General features: G+C 41.5%; 1 protein-coding gene across 2 annotated transcripts in view; it reads left to right on the top strand.

The window, feature by feature from the left end:
* The first annotated feature begins 7,870 nt into the window (after positions 1-7,870).
* Positions 7,871-24,666, top strand: part of LHFPL1 (LHFPL tetraspan subfamily member 1) — a 56,158-nt gene continuing 39,362 nt past the window's right edge. Inside the window, exons 1-2 of one of the 2 annotated variants that reach the window (XM_003822046.5) lie at positions 7,871-8,133; positions 16,555-16,950. In XM_003822046.5, coding sequence (XP_003822094.2) covers positions 16,569-16,950 — 382 coding nt within the window. In that variant the 5' untranslated portion in view covers positions 7,871-8,133; positions 16,555-16,568. Of the gene's footprint in view, positions 8,134-16,311; positions 16,951-24,666 lie in introns of both variants that reach the window. The other variant, XM_034950473.3, reaches the window with a different exon arrangement.

The following is a 24,666-nucleotide window of genomic DNA, read 5'->3' as shown; positions in this document are numbered from 1 at the left end:
CTATGCACCGATTTTCTCAAAGCAGAAATTTAGGATTCATAAAATATTTCTCCCTTTCCCTTATACCCTTTTGGACCCTGCCTTCTGTCCTCATCCAGCCTTTCTTCTTTCTCCAGGTTTTTTTTTTTTTCTGAATCTGTTACTCAACAGACCTAAGAGCTCTGTGGCTTTGGAAAAGTCATTTAACTTTTCTAAGCTTCAGTTTCCTGCTCTGAAAATGGGGGTAATGTTTATTTCATAAGTTTATTGTGAGGATCAACTTTACTATTCAAATTTTAGGAATCATTACTCATTAAAAGGCAAGGCCTGCTTGCAAGGATTAGGCAATGTTTGCCTGTAATTCCCAGCAAATATTCTTAATGACAGCCTCCTGGGCAGAGCTTCTAAATAGAAGGCATGTTAGAATCCACCAATGTGCCTATGATTTCCCCAGAGATCAGAATTACATACCAAGAAGTGATGAAATGAAGTTGTTTGGCTGTCAATTGCTTTACTCATTTCTGCCAAGAAAACATGGTTTATATTGTAGGTCACTAGGCAAATGCCCAAATGTGCTCTGGGGTGGTCGTAAGCCAGCACCCAAATACTTAGCCAGAGAACAAAGCTGAGGTTTATAGAGTAGGGCTTTTCTTATTGTATCATCTTTGCTTCCTGCAGCTGTTGCTTCATGGGATTTGGTGGGCAAGTAGTCTAGTTTGTAGAACTGCCTCCGCTGGCCAGCCACTGGCCCTATCAGATTGCCCCTGTAGAAAAGGTTGCTATGTATTTTCTGAGCTCTGTGTCTCATTTCCTGAGCATCTTTTGGGGGATGGGGGAGGCTATCTTGTAGCCTTCACTTTTCCTTCAGCCTCTAAGCCAGCACTGAAATGGCAGAAGACATGTTCATCCTTTTAGCTGTTTTGATGTCCTTCTGTGGTGTGGTTGCCCAGGTTTTTTGGAGCAGCCTGGATGGCTATACTATTCAGCAAAGCCAGGAAACTATTGTAATGCTGTAATAACCAACGAGATGCCTAGAAACCAAAGTCTTTGTGAGTGAGGTCCCCAAATTGACAAAGCTCCGTGACTTGCTTTAGGAGACAGAGGCAAGAACAATAATTTCTTGGTTCTGGAATGCTGTTTCTCTTGTTTCACTGAATTTTCTAAAACTGAGTTTTAGAAAAAATTCTCCATGAAATGAATTAGGGTGGTCTGGAAAATCAGCCATGCCACCAATGGCCACTCTTCCACATGATTTGGCTGACTGAGAAGAGAGGGATGTTTATGTTAGAAAGTCTTTGAAAGACACTGATGGCTTTGTGGTAAGAGAGGTGGGATGAGGAAGAATGACAGAGGAAATACTGTTGAGAAAGTTGGGAGAGGATTTGTTGTTTCAGCTCTCTGGACCATCATTTAGGACACTGCCTGAAGAGTAAAATTCTACTCAAATCTTCATTAACTGGACCATGAGAGAGTGGACTTTCTGTTCCTAAGCAAACCAATCCCATAATTAGTTCAGCATTGAGGTACTTTTAATACAGGGGCCCAAGGTATATAGAATTCTGGTATATAGGACTTTTTAAGAGTTTTGTATTTAAATGGGCAAAAACTGGAAGCATTCCCTTTGAAAACTGGCACAAGACAGGGATGCTCTCTCTCACCACTACTATTCAGCGTAGTGTTGAAAGTTCTGGCTAGGGCAATCAGGCAGGAGAAAGAAAGAAAGGGTATCCAATTAGGAAAAGAGGAAGTCAAATTGTCCCTGTTTGCAGATGACATGACTGTATATTTAAAAAACCCCATCGTCTCAGCCCAAAGTCTCCTTAAGCTGATAAGCAACTTCAGCAAAGTCTCAGGATACAAAATCAATGTACAAAAATCACAAGCATTCCTATACACCAATAACAGACAAGCAGAGAGCCAAATCATGAGTGAACTCCCATTCACAATTGCTTCAAACAGAATACAATACCTAGGAATCCAACTTACAAGGGATGTGAAGGACCTCTTCAAGGAGAACTACAAACCACTGCTCAACGAAATAAAAGATGACACAAACAAATGGAAGAACATTCCATGCTCATGGATAGGAAGAATGAACAATGTGAAAATGGCCATACTGCCCAAGGTAATTTATAGATTCAATGCCATCCCCATCAAGCTACCAATGACTTTCCTCACAGAATTGGAAAAAACTACTTTAAAGTTCATATGGAACCAAAAAAGAGCCCGCATTGCCAAGACAATCCTAAGCCAAAAGAACAAAGCTGGAAGCATCACACTACCTGAATTCAAACTATACTACAAGGCTACAGTAACCAAAACAGCATGGAACTTTTACCAAAACAGAGATATAGACCAATGGAACAGAATAGAGCCCCCAGAAATAATACCACACATCTACAACCATCTGATCTTTGACAAACCTGACAAAAACAAGAAATGGGGAAAGGATTCCCTATTTAATAAATGGTGCTGGGAAAACTGGCTAGCCATATGTAGAAAGCTGAAACTGGATCCCTTCCTTACATCTTACACAAAAATTAATTCAAGATGGATTAAAGACTTACATGTTAGACCTAAAACCATAAAAACCCTAGAAGAAAACCTAGGCAATGCCATTCAGGCCATAGGCATGGGCAAGGACTTCATGACTGAAACACCAAAAGCAAGGGCAACAAAAGCCAAAATTGACAAATGGGATCTAATTAAACTAAAGAGCTTCTGTACAGCAAAAGAAAATACCATCAGAGTGAACAGGCAACCTACAGAATGGGAGAAAATTTTTGCAATCTACCCATCTGACAAAGGGCTAATATCAGAAGCTACAAAGAACTTAAACAAATTTACAAGCAAAATCAAGCAACCCCATCAAAAAGTGGGCAAAGGATATGAACAGACACTTCTCAAAAGAAGACATTTATGCAGCCAACAGATGCATGAAAAAATGCTCATCATCACTGGCCATCAGAGAAATGCAAATCAAAACCACAATGAGATACAATCTCACACCAGTTAGAATGGCGATCATTAAAAACTCAGGAAACAACAGGTGCTGGAGAGGATGTGGAGAAATAGGAACACTTTTACACTGTTGGTGGGACTGTAAACTAGTTCAACCATTGTGGAAGACAGTGTGGTGATTCCTCAAGGATCTAGAACTAGAAATACCATTTGACCCAGCCATCCCATCACTGGGTATATACCCAAAGGATTATAAATCATGCTGCTATAAAGACACATGCACACGTTATGTTTATTGTGGCACTATTCACAATAGCAAAGACTTGGAACCAACCCAAATGTCCAACAATGATAGACTGGATTAAGAAAATGTGGCACATATACACCATGGAATACTAGGCAGCCATAAAAAATGATGAGTTCATGTCCTTTGTAGGGACATGGATGAAGCTGGAAACCATGATTCTGAGCAAACTATCGCAAGGACAGAAAACCAAACACCTCATGTTCTCACTCATAGGTGGGAATTGAACAATGAGAACACTTGGACACAGGGTGGGGAACATCACAGACCAGGGTCTCTTGTGGGCTACGGGGAGGGAGGAGGGATAGCATTAGGAGATATACCTAATGTAAATGACGAGTTAATGGGTGCAGCACACCAACATGGCACATGTATACATATGTAACAAACCTGCACATTGTGCACATGTACCCTAGAACTTAAAGTATAATTAAAAAAAAGAGTTTTGTATTAATATCTTGATGGAAATTTTCACTAAATCTGTTTTCATTTATTTAATTATTTATTTTGAGATGGAATCTCACTCTGTCGCCCAGGCTGGAGTGCAGTGATGTGATCTCGGCTCACTGCAACCTCCACCTCCCGGGTTCAAATGATTCTCCTTCCTCAGCCTCCCGAGTAGCTGAGATTGCAGGTGCCCACCAGCATGCCCAGCTATTTTTTGTACTTTTAGTAGAGATGGGGTTTCAACATGTTGGCTAGACTAGTCTCAAACTCCTGACCTCAAGTGATCCACCTGCCTCGGCCTCCCCAAGTGCTGGAATTACAAGCATGAGCTACCGCGCCTGGCCACTAAATCTGTTTCTATTGGTACATAATACATGTACATATTTTCAGAGTACAAATGATAATTTGATACATTCATATAATGTGTAAAGATTAAATCAGGGTAATTGGAACATCTATTGCCTTAAATAATTCTCTTTTCTTTATCTTAGGAACATTTGAATTATTCTCTGCTAGCTATTTGGAAGTGTACAATAGATTAATGTTAACTATAGTCACCGTACTGACCTATCACACACTAGGTCTTATTCTAACTGTATATTTATACCCATTGACCAACCTGTACTCATCCTCCTTCCCCGCTGGTTTCCGAGGCCTCTGGTAATCATCAATCTACTCTCTATCTTCCTAAATCTGTTTTTTTAAAGTTTACTTAAACATAAATATGCTTACAGAAAGATACTCATAGTAGTGTGAATATAATGCAATTTAGTTTAACTTATCCTATTCAATTTGGACCCAAAATTTGGTACATGATTTTAGTTAAAAAAAGGATTTGCAATCTGTTTTATTTTCATCTACTATAAATATAATAAAAATCCTCCCTCAAAAGCTGTTAAAGCAGGCAGCAAGATCCATGAGCAAATTTATTTTTGGTTTACTTCTGAATAATACACAAATTGCACTGCAAAAGCTTAAAAGTTGGTGCAGCAAAATATTTTTGAAATGCATTTTAAAATATATTTTGAAACATATTGTGTAGTGGAGAGAAGCCTATGTGTAACATATGAAACAACTATAACAGCAATCCCATTTTTGTTAATATTGTGTGTAGCTTATAAATCTACACAGACCAAGATAGAAGTAACTTCTTGAATCCGAGTTCCAGTGGTATGCTGAAGCTGGCTTGTAGCAGCTTCTAAGAATCGATTGTGTGTATCTCTTCCCAATTCTACTTTTACTGATGTCAAGCTGGTAGCTTGAAATTGGCTGTGATGGGAGTATTTATACTATGGCAATCAGCAGATGCCACAAATCAGGGCTCTTTTGCAGCCCTCCACCTCCCACCTCCTGAAGCCAGTTACTAAATGTTTACCAACACACCACATCACTGCTTAACACTATCAGTTCATCCTTCGAGGTCAAAAAGGAAACTCAACAAAAGAGTTATTGGTTCTCATTTTTATATACTAAAGAAATATAAGTTTCATCTCTAGGTTTTCAATCTATAACTGAAACTATAGTTTAGGCAAGGAGTACCTTCCATATCCAATCTGTATTGGTGACAGGTCATGGAGTTCACATGGTTTTAAATTTGCAAACACATATATACAAATTTCCCGAAGTTCAAGGGCAATGGGATTCTAGAAATGATTTTTTTTACAAAATAAATGCTTCTGTCTTGGAAGACTAGAACAGAACATACTAATAAGAGAAGAAGACGCTCTGACAAAAGAGGAAAAAATAACTTAAAATATGTTGGAAAACAACATCAACAGAGGTTCAAAGGATAATTAACAGAAAAATACATTTTCATAAAACTACCAAATGTTTGGCTTAGCTGAATTCCTGTGTGTTGCTAACTCACAGGGAATAGATTTTAACTAGTGTGGGTTAACTGGCACCTTAACAAAGCTGACAGCAAGCAGCATTTATTTTTATTTCACAATTTTCCCTTCCTTTCCAACCTCTTTCTCCTCGTAATCAACACAATGTCTCTACTATAATCTACTGATGTGTGTTTAACCAGGGGTCAACATCTTTTCTCCGTAAAGAGTCACTTAGTAAATATTTTTAGGCTTTGTGGACCATAAGATCTCTGTCACAAGTACTCATCTCTGCAAGTGTAGCATGAAAGCAGCCATAGATGATACATAAGTGAATAAACGGTGGGAGTGTGCCAATAAAACTTTACAAAAACAGACAGCCTACTGGATTTGGCATGCACAGTCTCCGGCTTGCTGACCCCTTGTCTAGACTGCAAAATGCTGTGGGGGTGTTCATCTCATTTGGGAAATGCTATTGTATACAACAGTGTTTGGCAAATGAAGGATGGGGATGGGGGTATATATCAGAATCACCTGTTACCCATATCTTACCCTTGCAGAATCTCTTATTCCAGACTGATCGAAGGCAGGATTTAGGTATTCCCTAGTTTCCTTTCCAATACCCATTTTAGCACCATCCTGTCCCCTAAATACATTACAAGAAGTGTTCCTTTCTCAAGCCTTTCCACATAATCTTATGAAAGCAAGGCTGAAGAGCATTTTTAATTGAAAACATATCAAGAGCCACAAGATGCAAGCAATTATTTTCTGAGAGAGCGTTCAACTGTTAAGAACAGGAAATAAAATTTTGTCCAATAAATTAGATTATTATTTATTATACACTTAAGTGTCTATAGAGAAAAGAGGATAAAAGAGGAAAGTAAAATGGTATTCTTCTTAGAGTTTCAAATAATGATAGGTTCCCCAAATGACAGGTGTAGTCACTAAGCAAAGGGCAATATTTACTGCTGTGCATAGAGTGGGGATCATCTATTTTTTATATGTCAACATTTTCAGCCATATCTCACACAGTTACTATGTGTCAGTTAATATTAACCTATATTTAATGAAGGAGGGCCTAACATTTCTTTTCACATAATCCTATGTCTCAAGCAATGGTTCTTAAGGGAATGACAGCTGGGAGGTTATAAAACTTAGTTGGGGTCTTACACTGCCAAAAGTCTAACATTCCACCTAAGGAGTCATCTGTGCTTCCCCCAGAAACATGATGGCCTCAGTAAGCCATGATTACAGATGGGAATGGATTTATCACTGTATTGTAGAACAAAACGGTAAAAATTGCTGATGGAAAGTTGCTAGATAGACAAATACATGCATGAATATAGGATTATATCACTGATAAAAGGCAGGACACAGGTGGTATACACAGAAGGCAGGAGAAACTTTGTAAGTTCATTAAATAATCACGGTACAATTAATATGTTAATTTATGGTCATATTTTGAATTATTGCCACAACATGCTAGAAAATAGGCCTAATCACCTTTGTAGCATTCTGGTGAGGGAACTGGGCCATCAGAGAAGCATGGATACTTTGGATCAGTCCAGTGTGCTCTGTTAATGTAACCATTCTTCCTTCTAAATCATTTGGATTTGTTCAGCAAAGTTCCCCATTCACAGGCCATCTAGGAAGGGAAAAGAGACATGTACGAAAATAATAATAATAATAATAATAATAATGATACTAGGTAGAAGATAATAAGTTTCCCCAAATATGAAGTGTCAGGGACATTCACAGGTGGGAAATATGACATCGGGTTAGAGTAGAACATCAGGCAAAGCTCCATTCATCTCCAGACCACTCAGCTCTTTTCCCAAGCAGAGTAGCAGTTATTAGTGCACTGGGATAAATTAAACACTGACTTTTGATTGTATTATTACTATAAAAATATATTAGTTATTCCTTTCAATGTATGATTTCCACAAATTCTGAAATGTAAGCTCATTACATCTTGGAGTCAAAGATTGCTCTGCTGGAGCATCTTCCCCATCAGGCAATGGAAATCAGTTTGGGGAGAAGAGGTTATTCTGTCTTATTCTATTTAGGCATGTGTTCTCTCAGTCACTTCTAGCCACATGGGTCTGCTACCTACCACGGTAGAGATTATCTAGGGCATTGGAGGAAAATTAGAGAAAATCTCTGTTCCTCAGCAGGCTTTTGGGCAGCAAGTGAGGAAGTAAGATAACGCAGTTCAAGCGCGGGCATGCCTGCGCGCATGCGCGCGCGCTCGCGCGGACACACACACACACACACACACACACACACACACACACACACACACACACACACACACACACAGAGCTGCTTTGTCCGCTGTGAGGTTGGAGGTTTGGGGACTCTGTGCCCACTAAGCTACTTTCTATTTCAAGTGCCTGTATGTCTGAGGCTGGGTTTGAAGCCTCCAGCGTGTTTGGAGTTAATCCCCATTAGGTTGGACTCCGCCCCTTTCTCCCAAAGGTAAAGCAAGGTTTTCAGGCATCACTGCAAAGGGCAGCTAGTATTCCCATCCTTGTCTAACAAGCTGTGAGGAGAAGTTGTTTCTGAGATCTGAGCCTGAAGAGAGGGAACAAGTCAGTCAGCCTTCGTGGTCAGAAGGTAAATATGCAACTTGGGCCAAATGCAATTCAAACAGCTGGATAAGAAACTGCTTTGCTCTCCCCTTGCTCAGCCCCCCTTCTCCCCTTCCTTTCTCAGGTTTCCTGTCCTTTCATCTCAAAGCTCTGAGAAGCCGTTTTCTACCCGAGGGCAGCCTGGTGCTTTTTTATTTCTTCATAGTCCGTTGTTTGCACAGAGGCTAAGATGAATCAGGGCTGGATTCCTATTTCATATTGACAAGATTTGAGGACCTAAGGGTTAAGTGCTAGTTGGTTTCCCCAGGGGAGTTGGTAACCTGAGGAGATGAAGTGCCTGTTTCTGGGAGTGGAGAGAGTGATTTTGTTATGACCTGTCTATACAAGTAAAAAGGGATCCGGTTTGCTAATGTGGTAGGTTGATCTCCTGGATTTGCCTAAATCTAAGGGGTTATGCGACGGAAATGGGGTAATGAAGTTAAACTGAAATGCAAATATTGAGGCCTCTCAGGCTGGAAATAAAAGAATGCATCCATTTGGTAAATATTTATGAGTTCCTACTATGTGCCAAGGCATGACAATTTCCAGAAGAACCTGAAATACTTAAAGTATAAATCCATTCTTGCAAAGAACACTTGGCCAAGTGGTTTCATTTTGTGGTGGGGAACTGAAAATAGAATGAAGCCTAGGGGTGAGGAAAAATCACCCATGGAGTGGTTGTGGGGAGAGAAAGGGGAAAGGAGAGATGTTCTAAATCTTAGGTGGTTTCAAGTCTTTTCCATTACTTATGAGAGAATAGGGTCTTTTCTGCTAGAAAGGGAGAGAATTGATACCTACTCTGGTGTTAGGTATAGTGCAGATGTTTCACTTGAATTTTATGCTTAATCATTTCCATTTTATAAATGAAACCAAAACTCAGAGGTTTTAAGTGATCTTTTTATGTGCATATAGCCTGTAAGGGGCAGACCTCAGGACTCTGTCTCTGATCTGATTCCAAAATTGTGACTTTTCCACTAAAACAGTATTCTTCAATCATTAGTTCCCATTAGAATCAATTGAGGATTTTTAACAATATGAATTCCCATAAATTCGAATTCAGTGAATCAAGGAGGGGGTGACATAGTCTGCATTTTGAACAAGCATTGAAAGTGATTCTGAACAAGCATTGAAAGTGATTCTGTTGAGAAACATTCTTGATATACCATGCTGCCTCTCAACTTCTCTGAAGTGATTGGAAAAGCAATCAGCCCATCTTCTTCCCATATGGGCCAGATTCACTCAATAGAAGTGGTCAGCTGTGGTGACATTTTATTCCCAGCTTATACAATGGGGTGGAGAGACTAATGGGCAACAATAACAGGGCTGGGGTTTAGGGCTTAACAATGTCTTGCCAGGGATCTTGATAGGGGTAGTTTCTAACCAGCTGAGAGTGTGAGATAGAACTCGTAGCCAACCAGCTTATCACTGAAGATGATGGCACCTGTCTAGCCAGAATAAGAACTGAGATGAAGATCTCTCATTGGTACCTCACTTTTAAAATCATAGGATAGATGGGGAGCTCAAGGAGCAGCATCTTGGGGAGAGGGAAGGAGAGAGAAGCTCATATGAAATTTGGGGAGGTTATTCCAGTTCCTACCTTTCCAGTCTCAAACTCTGGAGAAAGGAAATAGCCCAGGGCCTGATGTGGAGGTTCTTTTTATGAGCTCTCTTTGTCTCTGCATGGTCAAATATATTTATTTAGAGTTGATCATTTCAAAGTTATCAATTGCTCAGTTAGTCCTTTCTCTCCACTTAGTCTCTGGCTTCCTGCCTTTTAATGCCTTACCTGCTTGTGAGCATTCCCACCTCTGGATGGAGAGATGCAAATAAACACATAAACTCACCCAACACAGTTTTGCTGGTCTTTCTACCCCAAACTAAAAGAAGAGGGAAGGAAGAAGAAGGCCCAGAAAGAAGTTCAGCAAACATGAAATCTGAGGAATTTGAAATAAAAGACACAAGTCAAAAGAGAGATCTTCTTAGAGTCACCAAGATGAGTGAGTACATCATGAGATGATTTCAGGCACAGGAGAACTCAGAGCACTTCTCATAATGGAGATAGCCAGAGGAGAAGAAACCCCTGAGGGAGACAGGTAGCAGAACATGAGGAGAGAAATGTTTGGGGAGTAGCAGTATTTTTTTTTTTTTTTGAAGCTTTGTCTGAAACAGAAAGATCTAGCATGGTCAGGCTGCTTATATACCCAACTTGATATAAGGAGTCACATCGGTCCAACACGTTTCTCTGGAGCAGGACTCTATTTACCCACTGGAAACATATGCCTGCATATCTCGTTCATTTCCTAGGGAAGTCTCAACTCTGAGTAAGATGTATTTGTAACAGGATTGGCAGGAAGACAATGCACACTGTCTGGGGGCGTGAGGAGAAAGGCCTGTTCACGTTCCTTTGCCAACACCAGTGCCAAGAAAGCTGCTCTTCACAGACCAGTCCTAAACCAGCAGTCTTGCAGGCATGTTTCCCTCAGCAGCTGTTAAGTCACTGACTCCCTTTCTTACCACTTCATGTTCTAGTCTTTAATTTGCTTACTGTTTTGCCTGTACCCTCTTACCCTGGGAAAGGCAGTGCTTTCCTTAACTCAGAAGTTGCACAACAAGCTCAAGTGGAAACAAAAGGATTTGTGTCTTTTTCTGTGGGTACTGGGGAGGAGGTGATACAGGAAGGAATAGCTTTGTTTTTCTCCACCAAGAGAAATATAAAAGCAACGTTTCACTTTCATTGATACTTCATTGTAAGTGCCCATACATTAGTAGGTATACAAGAAAGTGAAAAAAGTGAGAACAAATGATTAAAGGCTTGGCAATTGGACACCACAGGGAGAGGGAGAATGCTCATTATGGGGAAAAAGGCTAAAGGTCTCCTGCTAGCAATCTGAGTTGATGAAGGGCTCTCATTTGGAAGATGGTGGCTAGCTGTTCTCCATTACCTCTGAGGACCCAACAAAAGGATCTGGCCTTAGGTTGCAACAAGAAAAGTTTATAAAGGCATATAACAAATTATTTATTGACGGTGAGAGTTGTTAAGCTACTAAGAGATAGTATAGATTTCCCTTTCCTAGAGTTATTTAAAAGTAATGGAGATAACCATTTGCCATGTATGGTTTAGGTGGGTTTCCTGCATCATATAGGTTGAGGTGACTTCTACCCACGAGGCTGTGCTAGAATGGCTAGCATTATCTCTAAAGATGAGCAAACATTAGGCTTTAGTAAGGATAGCAAATTCAGAACAGAACTCATATTTTTATCCTATTTATTACAACTTTCTGGCAACATCCACTGCATCTCATACAACCAATCTCGGAAACAGGCTTGCGGCCCATCTAGCAGATTAAAAAACCTGAGGAATGAGGGATAATGTGACACCTAAAGAGAGAGGTTCAACTGCAATCCTATCAATGCCTGGTAACTCGACCACTCTACAAGAGCATCAGGGTGAGTTCTTGGTTCCTGAAATCCAGTGTGGCTGTTTGGCTGGATATTCCAGGACAGGGAAACAAAGCTGTTACATACATGAAGTATACAACAGGAATTAAGATAGAATAAAATATAGCATTGTTTGTGATTTCTAGTTATGTAAATATAAAGCGACTTAACCGGTTTCTGGGAATGAACTTGGATTGCTTTGGAGGGTTGTCATGAAGGAGATTACTCCATTGCAGGTGGCATAACTAAAAGCATTTTCTAGAATACACTGCACTGTCCACCACATGTGAACATAAAGCAGTGTGTGAACAGACTCCATGTGCCCTGCAGCCTCTCTATCCAGCCACAAGGGAAGTTGGGCTGAGACTCATATTGTGTTCAGAAACTATTAAGCAATTGGATCTCTGAGGTCTCTTTCTTGATTGCGTTCAAGTCAAGTCGATGTTTTAGAAAGGTTTGCATTTAAAGTGTATAAGCTTCATATCTTCAATGTTTAATTCCATAGTCACTTTTAACTTTATATTGTTTGAGTCCTGAAAAGAGAATATTAGAGAATTATCTGTGGCAGTGATTCTTAACCTACTGTCCACGGATCGTGCTAGCCCACAACATCTCTAGTCCTAAATAGGGTGACCATTTCATCCAAGGTTGTTTGGGACTTTCCTGGTTTTATCACTAAAAATTCCACATCCCAGGAAACCCCTGAGTCCCAGGAAAACTGACATAGTTGGTCACCCTAGTCATAAATGAAATAAGGACTATGAGTTTTTCCTAAAGTTGAAAGTACTTCATCTAAATTCTGAAGGACAATGAGTTTTTCTAAAGCTAAACACATTTAATTTAAATTGAATTTTGAGAATTTGTCTTCCTATGTCTTGGCTTCAAAACGTCGCTTTTAAGCTGAAATCATGGTGACAGTAGTTGATAGTATTGTAGTTTAATTTAACAGCTTCATTTGTCACAGGTGAGGACAACCATATATTACAACCCCTCCCCTCATTTCTACTGTAGTCTCGGTACTACACAGAGATAGTCCGTTCCTCTGCCTTAAGTTCTCTGCTCCTCCTACTGGTTGTTATATTGGGACTTTTTAAACAATTTTATTTTTCCATAAGTTATTGGGGGTACAGGTGATATTTGGTTACATGAGTAAGTTCTTTAGTGGTGATTTGTGAGATTTTGGCGCACCCATCACCCGAGTAGTATACACTGCACCGTATTTGTAATCTTTTATCCCTCGCCTTCCCCCCAAGTCCCCAAAGTCCCCAAAGTCTATTGTGTCATTCTTATGCCTTTGCATCCTCATAGCTTAGCTCCCACATATCAGTGAGAAATACGATGTTCAGTTTTCCATTCCTGAGTTACATCACTTAGAATAATAGTCTCCAATCTCATCCAGGTCGCTGCAATAATGACTTCTTTTTCTCTAGGCAGATACCCAGTAGTGGGATTGCTGGATCAAATGGTAGTTCTACTTTTAGTTCTTTAGGGAATCTCCACACTGTTTTCTATAGTGGCTGTGCTAGTGTACATTCCCACCACCAGTGTAGAAGTGTTCCCTGTTCACTGCATGCGTGCCAACATTTACTGTTTTTTGATTTTTTGATTATGGCCATTCTTGCAGGAGAAAGGTGGCATTGCATTGTGGTTTTGATTTGCATTTCCCTGATCATTAGTGATGTTGAGCATTTTTTCATATGTCTGTTGGCCATTTGTATATCTTTTTTAATAATTGTCTATTCATGTCTTTAGCCTACTTTCTGATGGGATTTTTTTTTCTTACTGATTTGTTTGAGTTCGTTGTAGATTCTGGATATTAGTACTTTGTCAGATGTATAGATTGTGAAGATTTTCTCTCTCTGTGGGTTGTCTGCTTACTCTGCTGACTGTTCCTTTTGCTGTGCAAAAGCTCTTTAGTTCAATTAGGTCCCCGCTATTTATCTTTGTTTTTATTGCATTTGCTTTTGGGTTCTTGGTCATGAAATCCTTGCCTAAGCCAATGTCTAGAAGGGTTTTTTCAATGTTATCTTCTAGAATCTTTATGGTTTCATGTCTTGGGTTTAAGTCCTTATTCCATCTTCAGTTGATTTTTGTATAAGGTGAGAGATAAGGATCCAGTTTCATTCTCCTACATGTGGCTAGCCAATTATCCCAGCACTAGTTGTTGAAAAGGATGTCCTTTCCCCACTTTATGTTTTTGTTTGCTTTGTTGAAGATCAGTTGGCTGTATTTGGGTTTTTCTGGGTTCTCTATTCTGTTCCATTGGTCTATGCGCCTATTTTTATACCAGTACCATGCTGTTTTGGTGACTATGGCCTTATAGTATAGTTTGAAATCAGGTAGTATGATGCTTCCAGATTTGTTCTTTTTGCTTCATACTGGGACTTTTCATCTCCAGGTGATGATGTCCATGAGGGACATTCGGAGTTAGTTTTGACTACAAGTGCTGAGATTGAAAGAAATTATATACTTGCCCTGATGGTGTTTGCACTATGTCTGGAGAAATTGGGTTTCCTTCTGTCTTCAATATTTTTTGAAAATCTCTATGGGAAATCATGGAGGCTTTTAATTGTAATACTTTTGGGGTAATACTGTAGGGGAAGGCTTCAGGTAAAAGAGAAGTGAGAAATTATGGCTTTGCCGTTGAATCACTGTGTACCCTTGGGTAGGTCGCTTGTCTTTCTGAAGCCCAATTTGCTCATTTGTAAATTTAGGATAATATCTTTCTTACTAACCTAAGAAGACCGTTGGGCAGAGCACATATAATAATGGATTTGGAAGGGATTGTGATGACACAGCTAATAACTGTTTGTCAGCTTGTTTCCTCTCCTCCTCTGGCCTGGGCTGCTTCATCAGGAAATGAGTCTGTAATGGAGGGCTGCTTGCACTTTTTGTAATCTTACAAACTCTAATATAACAAGCAGAGGCATTACCTCATTGCGGCCAACCATACCTGCTGTCTAACAGCAATTACTCAAAACTAGTTCCACTTCTCCCCCTGTTGCCTTTCAATCCCTCATCACATCTTTCTCTCATTTCTCCCATTCTCAGCCACAAAGCCTAATTCCCAGGGGCCCAGCTCAGGGCACTTTCTTCCCAAGCCCTAACATTCCAGAGTAAGCACCTGCAATTTACGATCTCTGCTCCCTTCCTGCACAAAACACGTAGCACAAAATACATATGTATCAATAGGGGAATTGTGGTTGAGTAAAAAAAAGAGCATTATATTAAGAATCAAATAACTGGGCTCTGATCTGGCCAGTGTACCTCACTAGCCCTTCACCCTTGAGTAAATCACTTCCTCTCCATATTCCCACCTGTAAAGTCATGGAGAGGGGGTAGTTTAACATTGTGTGGTAGAAAAGTACTGGCCTAGGCATCTGCAGATCAGGTTTCAGGTTCTGATGTTACTGCTTGCTAACTTACTCTGTGACTTGAAGAAAATCACTTCCTCCTTTACTGGGCGAAATTCTCCCATATGTAAAACAAGAAGGTTGGATTAAATGATTCATTAAGTTCCCTACCCATCTGGAAATTGAATGATTCTATGAAATGGGTTTCACTAAACAAACTTGAAATGGACTGCCTGCTCTGTGTCAGGCACTGTTTGACGATGGTTGTGAAAGGGCTCATGACTGAGACCCTGAGACACTTAGTGCCTCTGCTGCTTGTTCCTGTCAGTGTCTAAAATTGGCAATGTGGCGATGACCCCATACAGCCAGTTCCTGCGCTTCCCCTGCTTTGGGTCCCCCAACCTCCTTCCCCGTCCTCTACACCACCACATATAACTTTAAGTAATGGTGGTGAATCATGGAGAAGTTTTTGAAACATATTCCACCATCTGCCTGCTGGAGACATTCACAGTGCTGTCATCAAGCTGCAGTGTGGTCTCTAGCCGGCCCAATAGGGAAACAGGCCAGAAAGCAATGGCAGATTAATGGAGTTGGGAGGAAAGTGGTTGATTTTTGACAGAGGGGTCTGTGAAAACCATTTGTGAGCTGAGCTGAAGAACTAGATCTGGAAAGACTCTCAGCGTCTTGATTACAAGATTACTTGTTCCAAAAGGGACCTTGAATGGTCCTTACAGCTATATGTTCCTGCTGCAAGGTAGGGAGTGCCTGATCCTGATCTATTTCAGAACTTTAAGAAGCTTTTTGGATTATATCCAGCAAAGGACAAGGAAGCTTTTCTTAATAGCCATTCCAGAGATAACCTCTCCTGGTTGGAAAGTTGCCTCCCATTTTGATTGTGGGAAAAGTGACTGATCAGTGCTCTCTCAGTGACAAGTATAGGGTATGAGACTAGACACTCCTTATTTTATTCTATCCATTTAAACCTGGCTGATGCATCCCAGTTGAAAAGCCCACACTAACACACTGCTGGACATGTTACCCAAGTCAAATGGGAACAACCTGTAATTCCATGGCGAGGTCTCTTTCCCTCTTACCCCTTATAGTAGGGGCGGGTCTTGATAAGTTGTCTTCCTTCTCCTTCACTCACTGAAAACAACTTTGCTCCTGATCCTCTTCAGATATTGCCTCCTTCCAAGCTACCAGGCCAGGAAGTCCATTCAGCTGGAAGCCGGGACAGCAACCTTGTTTTCATTTAGGCTCCTTTCCTGCCACTTGTTCCACGATGTATGTCAAGAGTTAAAAGCTGTCTGATCCGGCTGTATTTGAATTGGCAGAGCAGACCCTAATTCAGTTATCTGGTTCCTCCATTGCAGCCTAAAGACCATAGAACTCTAAATCAGGCAGAAGGAAGGGAAGGTGGGAAAAGTACTGAAAAGCAAAATCCCACAGGGATCCAAATGGTCCTCGAGAGAATAATCTTATCCAGAAGCAATGACCGAGTGGCACATAATTGAGCCCCAGGACTGGCCAACCAGATGAAAAATAGGCCAGTGGAGCCTACATGGTAACTTACTGCATTTGGTGCTGTGATCCAACTCATCTCCCCATCCCTGCAGAGAAACCTGTGACCATGAGGAGCAGCCTGACCATGGTGGGAACCCTCTGGGCCTTCCTGTCCCTTGTTACTGCTGTGACCAGTTCTACCAGTTACTTCCTACCTTACTGGCTCTTTGGATCCCAGATGGGGAAGCCAGTGTCATTCAGCACATTCCGGAGGTGCAACTACCCTGTGCGGGGAGAGGGACACAGTCTGATCATGGTGGAAGAATGTGGGCGCTATGCCAGCTTCAATGCCATCCCAAGCCTGGCCTGGCAGATGTGCACAGTGGTGACAGGTGCCGGCTGTGCTCTGCTGCTCCTGGTGGCACTAGCTGCTGTCCTGGGTTGCTGCATGGAGGAGCTCATCTCCAGAATGATGGGACGTTGCATGGGAGCAGCGCAGTTCGTTGGAGGTAAGACTGTGCTTCTGGGATTGGGTAGGTTGGGTAGCTTTGGGGCAGGGAGGAGTGGGGAGTGTAGCCTTATGGGGAAACCCATTCTCACCCCCTTCACTTTGTCCAACTCTAAGGCTATGAATGAAGTCTCCTTTAAAATACTTAGTCTAGGACTTCCCAAAGTGCAATCAATATCAGAGTTTTATTCACAGCAAATTTGGCTAGTAGGCAGAATTGATATCTGTTGTTTACCCTCTATTTTTGTCACCTTCATCTGCCTGCAGGTTGCCCATTTAAAAACATTATCTATTAATATGTCTGCCTTCCAGAGGCAGCAACATACACTCTAGTATTACTGCTCCAACATAAACTTAATTTCTAGGAGCCCTGCTCTCTGGTAGTTATCTCAGAGAACAGTGATCTAATAAACACATACACACAGGTGCAAATTACTAACAGTTCTCATCAGAGAAATACACCTCTAATAGTGAAATGTTGGGTACCACAAAAACTGTAGATGACTACTTATCTGGACCACATCTAAGGCTAGCCCTATCTGGCAGCTATTAGCAGTCTACCCAGATTTCTTGTGACCTTGACCCACCTTACTTGTCCTTCCCCTCATTCAGGTTCCCCCTAACTTTAGTGCAGGGAACCTGAGATACTGGCAGTGTCTGGATTGGCTAGAAAAGAGCAAAATGCAAAAATGGCAGACTTCAGGAAGACAGTGACAGCTGTATAATTTGAACTGTCTGAGAAGAAAAAACAAATTTAGAAAGACAGGAAAACATATATGTGAATATTTGAGTATTTTGCAAAACATAGATTGGGCACTGGGAAAAAGTGCTGGTAGAATCTACTGCTGAAGTTTGTTGTTACAGAGTTTTAGAATTATTACCCAATTCATTATCATTATTATCTCCATTAGCATGACAGTGTGGGTCACTAGAGCCAGGAAACTTGGATTTCACTTCTGTTTTTTTCACCAAGTTGCTCTGTGACCATAGTGGGAAAATGACATGACTTTTCCTATGCTTCACTTCCTTTGAATTTGTCCCCTGGTGATATAGCCCAGATCTGATCTTTCTTTCTTCTGTCCAATGACTGCATTCATGTGGCCTTGGAGTGAGATGGCAGTGATGAGCTAAGACAGTGGTTCTCAATGGGGACTACTTTTGCACGCCCCTCCCCCCTGGAAGACATTTGGTAATGTCTGGAGGCATTTTAAATTGTCACAACTTGGGGAAGGTCCTACTGACATCAAGTGGGTGAAGGTGAGGGATGGTGATGAATGTCTACAATGCACAAGATGAGGACAACACTCACCCACAACAACAAAGAGGTATCCAGCCAAAATGTCAATAGTTCCAAGTTTGAGAAACCCTGGGCTAGGCTACCAAGCTTTCCTGGCTTGATTATGAAAAGCATCAGATTCTTTTTGTGATACCAATTAAAGTGATGCTTTCTGGTTTCCTCTTTTCTCAGACTAGCTGTAAAAGTTTTAAATCTGAATTACCATTCTAGCCTCCCTCATTTCTAAAATTTTTCCCACCGTTTAGCCACTGATGGGTTTTTAGCCACATTGGAATGTACAATTAAGTTAGTTTCTTCCCTTTGAAAACTGTAATACTAAACCAGTTGCTAAGGCTGATCTAAGCCAATTATCTTAGCTGGCTTTGGAAGCTCCATGGGTATTACAAATAGGTCTTAGGCTTACCTTTCACTTTTATTTTTAAACACGCTATAATTAACTCAGCACTGCTATGAACACATTATTTCAGGAAGTGACACTTGGCTGATAGGGCAGAGGGGTCATCCTTGCAATTCATATTTATAGCCCTGGAGCCCAGTTCCGTGCCTGGCTGGCACAAAGCAGATGTTCAGTAACTGTAGAAAGAATGAATGCATGGCTAAGGCAATACCTAGCATATGTTGGGATAAACTGAATATGTGAGAGCTGGATTAGTTCACATCCTTTCCTCTTTTTCCAGGCTTCCATGCAGGGCTGTTAGCACCCTGAGCTCTCTTCTCTTCTGACAAAAGAGTGACAGTTTAGCTTCACTTGTATTTCTAAGAGTTTCCAGCAGAGTGAGGAGGGGCTAACTGTCAGGAATCAGAAAGCCTAGCAACAGCTTCCATCAGATTCCACACATTAAAGTGGCTCCCATACCCCCAGCTTGCTTCCTCTTTTGGGCTCAACTGAGACTTTCACAAAGCATTCATAATTCTCCATATGATGCATTTCAGTTGATTTCACCTACTAGGTATAGAAACTCAAAGGAAATTGTTGATAGGGGATGTAGGAAGGTAGTGGAGATTTGGATATTCACAGGTTAGGCGGGACAGAACTTTGAGTGGCAGGTGTCACATAGAGGAAATAAAAACACGAGCATCATTTTAGTTTCACATGATTCTGCCATTCTATATCCACGTGAGCCTTGCTCATAGGAACATAGTCACAGTGTTCACATGTAGATGAGGGTCTTTAAAGCTGAAGAAGAAAATGCCATTTGGCAGTAGTCCTACAAGTCTTCAAGACCCTGGGTGTGCTACCAGGTTTATCCCTGGGCAGGGGATTGATATTGGGACAGATCGCTAGACCTCCACAGCTTCCCCATCTGTAACACCAGCCAATTAAGAACCATTCCTGCCTCCTTTCTAGAGACTGGTGGCTGTCCAGGTTATATCAGATGTGAAAGAATGGTGAGGGTTGCTTGGATGAACTCACTAGGAGCCCCTTGACATATGACTGTGACCTAAGGATCTTTGGACATCTTCGGCCTGACCTTCTGAGACAGGCTTTGCCAGTGGAAGGAAACCAAGGCTGGGCAGCATTTTGGGCCCCATGGATAAAGACACAAGAGAAAGAGTTTGGGGGATTAAGTTCAAACTTGTGTAGCTGAGGGGAATTGATTTTGTTGCTTCAGGCCTGGCTGCTTCTCAGCAGCTAGCGCATTAACTGAAATATATTGGGGGAGTAGTCAATTTTTGTCAGGTCTGGTTTCTCTCTGCCAGACCCCAAACCACTGAAGAGATGGAGTATCCATTAAGAACTACCCCCTCCCCCTGCCTGACTCTTGCTCCCCAGTTTGGCGGCTGCCCACAGAGATGAGTGGTGGGAAGTGGGAGAGACAGGAAGAAATAAAGAGCTGCTGGCCTGACTCATACTCAGCAAAGTGACCTGATGGGGCCCATGGGTCCCATTTGCTCCACCTGTAGCTGATCCATCTGGATAAGCCCAGGGTCCAGAGAGCCTTCCACTGGGACCTCCATGCCCTGCTCCAATCAATGAAGGAAACACCTGGCCAGGAGATTATGTCAACACTGGGGATGCTGAGATTTCTAAACAGCTGGCCCCCAGTCCCTGAGAACATAGCCATTATTCACATTCCCCTGTTTATACATATGCAAGATGCTTATGAGATCCTCTATCTTCAGTGAGAGCTAAACAAAGAACAAATAGGTGAGTAGTAAACATAAGGAACTTCTTGGCAGGAAAACAATGTAAGATCTTGGATCAGGTTACTCATGGGAGGCCCAGAGTCTTTCTCGACCAAGGAATGTATCAGAATCACCTGGGGTGCTTAAAAATGTGAGCTTTCCAACTCTCTGGTCTCGTTTCCCATTCTGATATACACAACAACAGGTGTAAGGTTGCATATTTAGTCAAATCTCCCCAGTGACTTTGATGTGTATGTGTGTTCCCTTTCCCCAGCCCAAGGGAGGATCACTACCCTGGACATTATTTTTTTGTTGTTAAGAGAACAGCATTCAACACACCAGTGCTTTTCTCCATGTAAGGTCCTAATATTACATGCTTCAAACTGAATAAAAGTTGCCATTGGAGACATATCACTGAGAACTTGATTTCAGGAAGAGTGCCATGTTTCTAAAAACCATCATCATCTCTGGAAACTATTTTTTTCCTGGAAAGTCCTTCAGAGTTTTACCAGATATCATTTTATTTATCCTTACCATGCTGAGAAAGGATTATGAAAGCGATTTTCTGTTTGGGAAGTGGTATTCAAGGAAGTTAACCCACTAGCAAAGACTTATGTAGCAAATTGGAGCAGAGCTGGGAATATGGTCCAGTGCTCCTGACTCTCAGTCCTGTGCTTCATACACTGATGCTCTTGAATTTTTTTTCTTTTCTCTTTTGGAAAAGAAATGCTATCACAGTGTTTTCCAGAGTGGTCCATGAACCGCTTGGATTAAGAATTATCTGGGGTGCTTGTTATTACAGATTCCTTAGTGCTGCAGACTGCACCAGGGCCTGCTAAAGTGCGTATTACACAACGTCTCATGCTCATATATTTTTGAAAATATATTATGAAATATTTCAGATGTACTCACTACTCTGTGTAAGAAATGGAATATTAGCAATATAGCTGAAGCCTCCTTTATACCCTGATCACATTCCCTTGTCCCCACTGAAAAGGTAACAACTGTCTGGGAGTTGTTATTTATCATTCACTATCATGATTCCAGTACACACTAAAATTTGAGAAACTCTGCTCAGCCTTGTTTAGGGTGTTGCTTCTTTCTGGAATTCCCTTTTCTTCTATCCCTCCCTGTAAATATCTACCTATCTCTCAAAGGCCAGGTCCAATGCGGCCCTTCTGTGAAGCCTTCCCTGATCTACTTTTGACATCTTTAGCAGGTATGAACGATCCTGTAACTCCAAGAGGAATATGGGGTAGAATGAATGGCGGGGGCGGGGGGGTGGTAAGTGAAGGAACTCCCTAGGAAGGGAAAGCTGAGATATAGTTGAAAGTCAGGCTTGTAAATTTTCCACTGGTTTGTGTTTGAGTCGAAGTTGTTATAATAACAAATTAACCCATACTAGGCTTCTGCTCAGGGCAGTAAATCCAAGCTACCCAATAATTATGTTTGGAAAGTAGGATTGGCAGCTATGCAAAGACAAGGGAATTGAGAACGAGAGCAGGAAGTTTAACAAATGCCCACCCAACAGTTGCACTTGTGAATAGTGGAGGGGTGTGCAAAGGGAGTTGGTAATACCCAATGAGGAGGTTATCCCTGCCAGAAGACAAAGATTAGGCATCTACCTATTTGAGAATGTGTAGTTGGGAGAGGATTATATAGCAGCTGGGATATGGGCAAATAGTAATGCTGGGAACAGGGGAAAGTTGAAGGCAGCTGTGGTGTGGCTGGAAGGAGGGCTCCAAGTTCTGTCTCAGATTTTGCACCTGAAGGTGTGTATTGGTGTCCCAGTTTCCACAAGGGCTGAAGCTGAATAAAATGTCTAACTCCAGCCCTCTTCTTGGTCAGCTCAGTAAATTCAAACCATGGCAACTATGTCAGGGAGAACATTTGGTATGTTTTGTGATAGGGGATTCTTAGGGAGGGGAGCAGCTGAGGAAGAGAAACAAAATGGCAGCCTATTGGACATCTTCCCACGTGTAGTAGGGGAGTAAAGACAGTAACACACTCTAAAGGCTTTCTTTTCCTTCCTAGAGGCATGTGAGATTAGAAAAGTTCCCAGCTAAGCATATGCAGTTGAAACAGACTTCTTCAGGCCTGGCGCGGTGGCTCACGCCTGTAATCCTAGCACTTTGGGAGGCCGAGGCAGGTGGATTGCCTGCGCTCAGGAGTTTGACACCAGCCTGGGCAACATGGTGAAACCCCGTCTCTACTAAAAATACAAACATTAGTCAGGTGTGATGGCACGCACCTATAATCCCAGCTACTAGGGAAGCTGAGACGGGAGAATCGCTTGGGGAGGCGGAAGTTGCAGTGAGCCGAGATCGTGCCATTGTACTCCAGCCTGGGTGACAGAGTGAGACTCCGACTCAAAAAAAAGGAAAAAAAAAAAAAAAAGAAACAGACTTCTTCAAGGGGCATATGTGGTTGGAGGGGAAGTCAAACTGGGAGTTAGCAATGACACAGAAGAGAAGTGAGAGCCAGGGCTGCAGCTCATATGTGGCAGGGCTGGGATTTAAACAAGTTTTCTCTGCCACCAGAGCTTCTGCTCTTAACATTTTTAGGGGTGTTTTTCTTAAATGTTGGTACCAGGACAAGATACGTCCACATTACAGGGTGCTTTTAAAATGGATATTCCTGGGCTGCAGTTACTGAATCAAATACCTGGGGCTGAGGTCCAAGAATCCACATTTTTAATGAACCTCCATTCTTTCAGAAGGTGGCAGGGACTGACACTTGTAAATGACTTCCCTGTTGCTACTTGAAGCACATCTTCACAACTCCAAATTAATGAGAACTGCTGGAGACAAATATAATTGAGAATGAATTACTCTATGAATCCATTTTTATTTTTAATGTGTTCCCAGGGGCATCTTTCTCCAGCTATGATAAAATGTAATGGAGTCAGCTGTCAGTTACAAGTCAAATATCTCCATGAAGTATGTTTACAACCTAATGTGCTCACCTGTCTAAAAGGGAGGATGGAGTACTGGGGAAGATGGCGGGGGTGGGAGGGCAGGTTGGGCAGAGCACGGAGCTACATGCACTAGAGCTGAACAAATGCTTTGCAGAGATTCCTGTTCTTTCAGCGGGTACCTCTGCAAAATTGCAAGATAACTCCAACAAGGCAGCTTTTGAATCAAGCCCTGTTCAGGTTTTGACTTTTTAGCTGTTTGTTATGAGGTTAAAGAGATGAGGAAGAAATTAGCATGGAGAACACAGGTAGAAACTGGGAGAGGAGCCACAGGGAGAGTCAGCTGTATAAGAATAATAAATTTTTCTTGAGCACTTTCTATGTACGAGGCACTTTATGTATATTAATTCTTGGAACACCTCCATAAAATACAGTCAGCCTTCCGTATCTGCAGGTTCTGCGTCCACAGATTCAACCAACCATAACTCAAAAATATTTTAAAAAATCCAACAAGAATACAACAACTATTTACATACCATTTACATTGCATTAGGTATTATAAGTAATCTAGAGATGGTTTAAAATATACAAGAAGATGTGCTAGGTTATATGCAAACACTACATCATTTTATATAAGGGATTTGAGTATGCACAGGTTTTGCTATCTGCAGGGGTCCTGGAACCAATCCCCTGTGAATACCGAGGGACAAGTGTATTATTATTACTCTGATTTTACAGATGAGGTGAATGAGACACAGAGAAATTAAGTAACTTGCGTAAACTCACACAGCTTTCAGGTGGCAGGGCTGGAATTTGAATTCAGGTCTAGTTCTGCAGTCTGACTACAGAACCCATTGTTTTAAGCCACCATGTTGTGCTGCAACTCTCAATCTAATGCCTAGCAAATTCCTAGTGCCTGCTAGAGATATTGTTGCCAAGAGGTAATCATCCCAGGACACATGTCTCTAGAAGGACAGAGCCTCTAAGGGTTGATGATCTCTTTGATCGGGGAAAAAGGGCATTGCTAGTTACTAGCTATGTGACCTTGGTCATTTTCCCTTTCTGTGTTTCAACATTCACATCTGTAACAAGGAGAGATTAGCGTAGGTTATGTCCAAAAACGTTTCCCTTTCTATTTTTTTTTTATGGTGTCAGATGTCTGGGATGATTTCCCAGCCCTGATATGGAAGTCCCTTCAGAAGGGACTTTCCCCTTGGGCAGTGTGGGCAAAGGAAGCTGTCTGTTATATAGACTGTGCATACTCTGAAACAGATGCATTTATCGAGTACCTATTATCTACCATGTGCCAAGGACACAGAATTGAAGATAAGTATGTCTCCTGCCTTCAAGGAATACACACTCTAGTGAGGGAGGCAGAT

This window comes from Pan paniscus, chromosome X, assembly GCF_029289425.2.
Source record: "Pan paniscus chromosome X, NHGRI_mPanPan1-v2.0_pri, whole genome shotgun sequence".
NCBI classification, from domain to species: Eukaryota; Metazoa; Chordata; class Mammalia; order Primates; family Hominidae; genus Pan; species Pan paniscus.
The sequence above is the reverse complement of the archived record's forward strand: the minus strand, read 5'-3'. Positions and strand labels throughout refer to the sequence as shown.